Source organism: Cucurbita maxima, unplaced genomic scaffold (genome assembly GCF_002738345.1).
Source record: "Cucurbita maxima cultivar Rimu unplaced genomic scaffold, Cmax_1.0 Cma_Scf00081, whole genome shotgun sequence".
Taxonomy (NCBI): domain Eukaryota; kingdom Viridiplantae; phylum Streptophyta; class Magnoliopsida; order Cucurbitales; family Cucurbitaceae; genus Cucurbita; species Cucurbita maxima.
In genome coordinates, this window is record NW_019272097.1 from 414975 (window position 1) to 423177 (window position 8203).

Sequence of the window (8203 nt, forward strand, 5' to 3'; positions counted from 1 at the left end):
GGCTACTTTGGTTGTGACCAAATTACATCATTCAATATAAATAAATCCAAAAGTTACAAACATAATGATTGAGTTGGTGATTCGAGCCACGTGAATAGAGTTCACAACCCAACTCAACTCAATCCTCTATTCTGGTTGGGTTGGATTGTTTTTTTTTAAAAAAAAAAAATCATATTTATCCACCCTACATATTTTATTAATAGCTAAAATTTCATAAAATTCAAATATTAAACATTTACAAATTATAACGCATTATAGTTTTGATTGGTCATGTGAACGCTTCTATATATATTAAATATAATTGTTTTTTTAAAATAAAAAATTAAATTTAAGAAGAAATTATAATTTATACCTAAAACCATATTTGACAAATTTGGTGAATGAAAAGAAAAAGATATCAGAAATGCCTCGAAACATGAACGGAAGCAGACGGGAAGGCGGAGAAGATGAGAGCGGAATGCTGTGGAAGCTTCCAGTTTTGAAATCTTCCAGAATCGGAAGGTTAGGTCCCGCCTTCGGCCTGGGCGTTGGTTGTGGCGTCGGCTTTGGCATCGGCCTCGTCGGAGGTTAATTCTTTATCATTTCTCTCTTTCCTTTTTGTTTCAGTCGAAATTCGCTTGTTATTCTCCTGTTGGATTCCTTTTGTTTTACTACTTCAATTATGTTGCTTAAAATTACTTTGATTAGCGGAATCACTTTGTTTATTGCGTATTAATCGACTCGTTTAATGAGGCTTAGCTATTGGTGAATTGAAAATGTTGCCTTATGGATTGTGTTCTACTCTGCAACTTGTTGATTGCTTTACTCTGCAATTGAAAATTTTGGACTCTACAAGGTTACTTGGCTACATGTTTTAAACTCCATCAATCTGTTTAGAAGGATTTTTTGGTGCCTAAAGCTCAAAATGTATAATAAGACTTTAAAATTTGGAATTCACATAATACTTACATGTTGACGAGGAATAAATTCTCTCTATCCTTCATTATAGTATGATTTTAAGTATATAAGAAACGCCATTGATTTTCTTTTTGATAGTAAACATTTTATGAATGAAAAAAAGAGGACAAAAGGAACTGGGAAGATAAAGCGTTTTCTGGGTCTCTACATGCCCACTTGCGTACACACATGCATAGAAGAGGAAACTATCATGGATTTGGGTTTTGTTAGAAGGTAGGGTTTGAGTATCAGCTGATAAATGTTATCACTGTGCAAATTTACTTTGAACCTTGAATGTGGTTAACTATCCTTGTTTAATTAAACTACTCAAATTGATGTATTTGCAAAATTTGTTCTCCATTCTAGGTGCTGGATTTGGTCCAGGAATTCCTGGCCTACAACTTGGCTTTGGTCTTGGTGCTGGATGTGGAGTTGGCTTAGGATTTGGCTATGGTGCGGGCAGGGGCATTGCGCAAGATGACAAACGGAGATACTCTAACGTTGGGGATCTGTTAAATGGTCGTCAAAGTATTTTTCCTCAGTAAGTTCTAAACTAACTGTTTTCAACTTGTGACTATCCTGTTCTGTTCCTGCATGCATAAGTCAGGGATAATTCCCATTTTAGTGCTTATCTAGATTTGGTGACCTGGCTTTTTCCTAACCATGTATTGACTAAGGTGGCAATTTTCCATGATGTAAATTCCAAAAAATAACTCCAGTGGCTCTCTCTCTCTCTCTACTTGCCTCCACACCTCCACCTTACCTTCATTGGAAACTATAACGGCCCAAGCCCACTACTAGCAGATATGGTTCTCTTTGGGCTTTCTCTTTCGGGCTTCCCTTCAAGGCTTTAAAACGCGTATACTAGGGAAAGGTTTCCACACCCTTATAAAGGGTTGTTTCCTTCTCCTCCCCAACCAATATGGGATATCACAATCCACCTCCCTTCAGGACCCAGCGTCCTCGCTGACACTCGTTCTTTTCTCCAATCAATGTGGGATCCCCACCAAGTCCCACCCCCTTTGGGGCCCAGCGTCCGTACTGGCACAAAGCCTTGTGTCTACCCCCTTTGGGGAACAACCTCCTCGCTGGTACATTGCCCGATGTTTGCCTCTGATACCATTTGTAACGGCCCAAACCCACCGCTAGCAGATATTGTTATCTTTGTGCTTTCTCTTTCGGGCTTCCCTTCAAGACTTTAAAATGCATTTGTTAGGGAAAGGTTCCCACACCAACCAACGTAAAATGCGTCTGTTAGGGAAAAGTTTCCACACCAACCAACATGGGATATCATAAAACCACTAACCACCCATCTAGTGAATGAGTGAACAGAGAAAGCCGATAGTAGATACAGAGGTAGTTGTGTTAAGTTATCTGAGGTAAAGAGAGAGAGCTTGCTTCATAACCATCCATTGGAAATCTCTTCGATGTTGAGTTGATACCTTCCAAACCCTCCTAACTGGCCAATTGAATCAGAAAATTTTTAAGGAGGAATTTATTGACAAACAAACTATTTGGTGCATAAATCATCAAACCAAAAGGGTAGACTTGCTACAGTTGCCCTTCTTCAATATAACAAAGGAAGTCGCAACAAACTTTTCATACCTGTAGGAGAAGGGGGAATAGGATGGGTAGCTTTTATAATTTTATTACCAACCACCACCTGCTCCATCATTAAAAACTAGCTATAAACCAAAGCTCCCTCTTCTCCTGGTTAGGAAGGCAACCGTTAAACCAACCACACTTTGCCCCCTCCCCCGCCATCATTAAAAAACCCACCAACCTCCTACAAAGCGGCTTTGACTTGCAAGTTATCTCCTTACAATGTATTGATATTTAGAGGAGGAAATTGCCCTAAGGCAATACAAAACTCTTCAGCTTATTTGAGAGGCCTGATAAACTCTCTTTCCTTACAAATTTCTAGAAAAGATAAAACATGAAAATTTCTACACTTTCCTTGTACCTATATGTGCTGCCTTCTACCCCAACATTTCCTTATAGTGGTCTCACGCGTCCCCTCACCCTCTCTAACTCTCAGGTGGTTTATTTCCATTTTTGCCCCTTCTTACGTAAGTAAAATCGGGGTTCTCACATAACCACTTAAGTACAGTGTCCTGTGTACATAATTGACATCCATCCTTTTGTTTTAGATGTTGGAGACCTATCCATCGTCATTAGTGGACAACACTTTCACTATGATTGGTTTTTGAAGGTATGAGAGAAAATAATTTTGTACTTGTTGAGTGATGAGAAAGACTCAAACTTATGCAAGAGGATTACCTATCATATGTGCTAGAAATAAGCTATCAACCTGAACTTCTGTCATCAAATCCCAAAGGTAAGCCATTTAAAAATGCATTCTTTACACCAAGTTGAAATGGTGGCAAATCTAGATTTGTTGCGATAGATAGAAGTACCCGAATAGTATTTCACTTGGCGTGTAGCAAAGATTTCCTGATAGCCAATCTTAGATTTGTTGCGATAGAGATATGTAACTATGCTACTTCAATTTTGGGCTCTTTACTGGAGCTCAATATTTCCATGGCCCGTAATAAGTCTGGTGTAGCTCATTAGTTGAAGATGTGTTGTTCCATTCCCCTTCGAAGACAGCGGAGAGGGTGTGTTGGGGGAAGCTCTCTCTTATAGCCAGCTTCTGTAACCAAATGGTTTAATTCCTTCTTTCTTTCTTATTCTTAACCTTTGGAGACCTTTATTCTGGGGCGGGGCTCATTTGACCTGCCAATGCATTGCACAGAACTCTCCCTGCTGCCTATGTTTACTAAACTACTGGTCTAAACCGACTGTTATGCCCGACCCTGAAAAGAAATTTAGATCATAAGAGATTTGGGATCATGTGCATGGAAATGTAAATATACTACTATAATTTGGGCTCTCTTCTAGAGGGAGACCTTCCATATTTCCATGGCCCTAATGCTAGGAATCACGACTCTTCTCAATGATATGATATTGTCCACTTTGAGCATAAGCTCTCATGGCTTTGCTTTCGGCTTCCTCAAAAGGCCTTATACCAATGGAGATATATTCCTTACTTATAAAACCCATGATCATTCCCTAAGTTAGCCAACGTGGGACTCCCTCCTAACAATCCTCAATCCCTAATATAAGTCTCGTGCTGCTCAATGGTTGAAGAGGGGATGTTCCATTCACCTTCTTAGAAAACCGAGGTGTTTTGTTGAGGACTGCCTTTCTAGTTGTTTTATGGAACATGTAGCTGGAGAGAAACAAATGGATTCTTAGGAGAGGGTGTTGGGGGGAATTTTCTCTTTAGCCATCTTCAATGGGTGTCTGTAAGCAAAGAGTTTACATTCTTTCATTTTTTCTTTTTTTTGAAAGAAAAACAATTTCATTAGAATGATAGATGAAATAGTGGAGTAAAAGCTCCAAACAATCCATTGGGCGATGAAATAAAAAACGCTATTAGGATCAAAAGAGTCCTTATTCTTGCACCAGAAAGCAGTAGAAAGAACAAGATCTATGAAATGGTCAAAAGAGTTGAAAAAAAGAACTCATATTATTTTAATAGTTGCAATATTATCTTTGACCTTTAAAAAAATATTTTGAAACTAAGGTAATATTGCAACTTTGTTTAAAAATATGGCAAGGTTCTAAGTGTTTTTTTTGTTATTTAGTCTCTTTTCTTTTATCTTATTACTGAATCATTGATGTACAACTTCACGGACGGTGGATTAAACGCCTATTTTTGAAGTTCTTAAAAGCAATCGTGTGCTAGTGAGATGCACATTTGATACTCAGCTGGCTTTATGGTGCTAGCTACAATGTGTGCTAGCTGCTGAGGTTGATTTCCATGGTTTTTTTCCGCACAAATTCCTAGCACCCTTCTATTTCTTGTTCCTGTTCGACTTGGGGGACGCTATCTTGGCCACGTCAATTGTTTTGGTTAAATCATTGAAACTAACCGTTGATTGTCGAGATCGTTGAACTACGATCAGGATAATAATTCCCTTTTGAAATCATCCTCTTGAGTTGAAACACAGGATTAAGAATGATTTTCTCAGCTGAAATAACTGGAATCCAAACAAACAGTGAAAGCTAGAATACAACTGGTGGCATTTCCAAGATGGCTTGAATCGTCTTTATTCGCCTTTTCATATGTAATCTGTGCAGCTATAGAACTTTTTTTATTCTGTCATCAAGAAACATTTATTGACTTCCATTTTTACTTATCAGTAGGGACGAGATCGGGGCGGTTGTCGACGAGCTCGCCCTCAATACAAAGAAGCTTATCCAAGTTACTGCAAAGGAGATTGACAAGTGGAAAAGATGAAGTTCTCTTCTTTTGCATTAAGGTCCAATCCCCTTCCCCCATCGTTAGTAAGATCCACAATCAAAAGCATAGAAGAAGGAAAAACTACAAAAAAGAAAAAAAAAAAAAAAAAGAAAAAAAAAAAGGAAGTAATGGAAATTATGTTCAATGGTTATTAAAGAACAAGCTGGTTTAAGTTGTGCATTCAACAATATAAGATCTTAGTGATTATATTCTATAATTTCGACCTTTTGGTATTAACCATTTTGCTCGAAGCCTAAACTTTTAAAAATTAACTAGAGATTTTTATATGACTCGAGAAACCGATTATTCTAAACTATCAAATCTAAATCATAAAAGTTTGGTCAGGTTAGATTTTTTTTCGGTTTGGGTTGGTTGAATTTTTAGAAAATCGAAAAATTTGGGTCAATTCGCGAGTTGACATTATTTTAGTCAAGTTATTCGAAAATAGTATTAAGAACATTTAATTCGATTAGTGGGTCAACATTATTTTAGTCAAGTTAACCCAACCAATCCGAAAAAAGTGTTAAGAATATTTAATCCACACCCAAAAAGAAGCGAGCTACGATTGAGTTAAACTTGGAGATGAAAGTCTTTTGTTTCTCAACGGTGAAGTAAGACTAAGCTCATGAGCTTATTATCCAACTTCATTTTCAAATTTCTTCGGTTGGTTCATGTAGAACTCTCTATTTAACTCTCCATGCACGAAAGCATTATTCATATCCATCTGTCATAATTTTCAATATTTATTTACCGTAAGTACTGGAGGAACTTGTACGATAATGATTTTTTCCACTGGACTAAACGTTTCATCATAGTCTAGTCCATATTCTTGAGAGAACCCTAAATCTATAGTCTGAGTTTTGTATCTCCCGATTGATCCTTCCGGGGTACACATTTTGTAAGCCCACTTGCAAGAGATGAGTTTGGTATCTCTTGGCCTTGACGCTAATTCCCAAGTTTGATTTTGTTTCAGGGCTATAGTTTCTTCCTCCATCGCTTTTTGCCAAGCTGAGTTTTGTGATGCTTCTTCATGTCTCTGGCTCATTAACTTCGTCTTCTACTGCGTTAGCATACTTAGGATGTGATTGAGTTTTGTGATGCTTCTTCATGTCTCTGGCTCATTAACTTCGTCTTCTACTGCGTTAGCATACTCAGGATGTGATGCTTCTTCATGTCTCTGGCTCATTAACTTCGTCTTCTACTGCGTTAGCATACTCAGGATTTGCCTTTAGGATTATTTCTGAATGTCTGAGTTGTTGAGGTGTCATTTCATTTTCACTAGGCTCGCTTGGTTGAGTCACTTCTTACTCACCAACACTAGTGTCACTTGAATCTTCTGTGTATAATTTGCTCCCTTGTCTTCTGTGGAAGAATCTCTTCAGTTTGCTCAAGCCTGGTAATACTTCCTTCTCTGAGGGTGACTCTTTTCAGTTTCCTCAAGCCTGGTAATACTTCCTTCTCTGAGGGGTGGCTCTCTTCAGTTTGTTCAAGCCTGGTAATACTTCCTTCTCTGAGGGGTGACTCTCTTCAGTTTGCTCAAGCCTGATAAATACTTCCTTCTCTGAGAGCCACCCCTCTTCGATTGCACCGCTTTGATCGTCAATTTCTTGCTCACCAGGTAATACTTCCTTCTCTGAGAGACACCCCTCTTCCATTGCACCTGGCTCTCTTCAGTTTGTTCAAGCCTGGTAATACTTCCTTCTCTGAGGGGTGACTCTCTTCAGTTTGCTCAAGCTTGGTAATACTTCCTTCTCTGAGGGGTGACTCTCTTCAGTTTGCTCAAGCTTGGTAATACTTCCTTCTCTGAGGGGTGACTCTCTTCAGTTTGCTCAAGCCTGATAAATACTTCCTTCTCTGAGAGCCACCCCTCTTCGATTGGCACCGCTTTGATCGTCAATTTCTTGCTCACCAGGTAATACTTTCTTCTCTGAGAGACACCCCTCTTCCATTGCATGCCATGAGTGCTAGCTCGTCTTCAACTTTTTCCTGAACCTACAACACAATCTCTAGACAATACTTCCTTCTCTAAGAGACACCCCTCTTCCATTGCATGCCATGAGTGCTAGCTCGTCTTCAACTTTTTCCTGAACCTACAACAATCTCTAGATATGTGACTTGGCTTAAATAAAATTTAAATCCCTTAAGTACTCTCGAGTTTCTAAGAGCATTCTCCACCATTTCCCTATACATGATGAAATTAGATAAAGCTTCCACGCCCAGTGGGACTCGAACCGCCTGATTAGAAGTCAAATGCCTTATCCATTAGGCCATGGGTGCCTTTTATTATGTGACCATTCGTATGCAAATTGAATTTTCAAGAGCATGGAGCCCATTGATTTTGTTACAAATCTCTTTGAATTGGATCTTTGTTCTTAGAATAGGGATTTCTTTGGTTTCGAAGTCTTAAAACCTTGGTTCTTTGTTCTTAGCATTCTTTGTGTCTTATCATTGTTTTGGTGTGTGATAAGCTTACTAAATACATGTTCCTAAGGTGGCAACACTTTATCGGAGGCATCTAAAATATCGAGATGCATGTTGTTTACAAAATTTCACAAAATTGTTTTAAGAAAAATTTTAGATTAGCCTATACAAAAATAATGACAAAGTAATGACAAAGTATTCAAAAGTTTTAAATTACCAAAATACCCTTAAACTAAAAAAAATTATGAAAATATCAATTTTCAAAGAATCATACGATCGAGATTAGCCTGTACAAAACCCTTCGATCTTCATATTCAACTATTAGATTGAGCTCTAATTTTAGTAGGATCAAGAAAACTTGAGGTAACTCGGATCCAACAACTAGATTTAAAGAAAAAAGTAGGCAAGCCTCTGATTGGAGAAGATATTTCCAAAAGAAATTTCTAAAAAATGAACTTCAAATTCAGGAGGAGTTGGTGGTTTCAAAGTCAATTTAAGCTTCATCTATAAAGTATTATGTAGGGGTTTTCATTTGAA

General features: G+C 38.1%; 1 protein-coding gene across 2 annotated transcripts; it reads left to right on the plus strand.

Annotated features, from left to right (window-relative positions):
- The first annotated feature begins 376 nt into the window (after positions 1-376).
- LOC111472645 (keratin, type II cytoskeletal 3) lies at positions 377-5479 on the plus strand. 2 transcript variants are annotated; one of them, XM_023118257.1, is made up of 3 exons: positions 377-566; positions 1303-1477; positions 5146-5479. In XM_023118257.1, exons 1-3 carry the CDS (start codon positions 404-406, stop codon positions 5240-5242), a joined length of 435 nt encoding a protein of 144 aa, XP_022974025.1. In that variant the 5' UTR covers positions 377-403; the 3' UTR covers positions 5243-5479. The 2 variants fall into 2 exon arrangements, with proteins under 2 accessions (XP_022974025.1, XP_022974026.1); XM_023118258.1 differs by having other exon boundaries at positions 5149-5479.
- The last annotated feature ends 2724 nt before the right edge of the window (positions 5480-8203 follow it).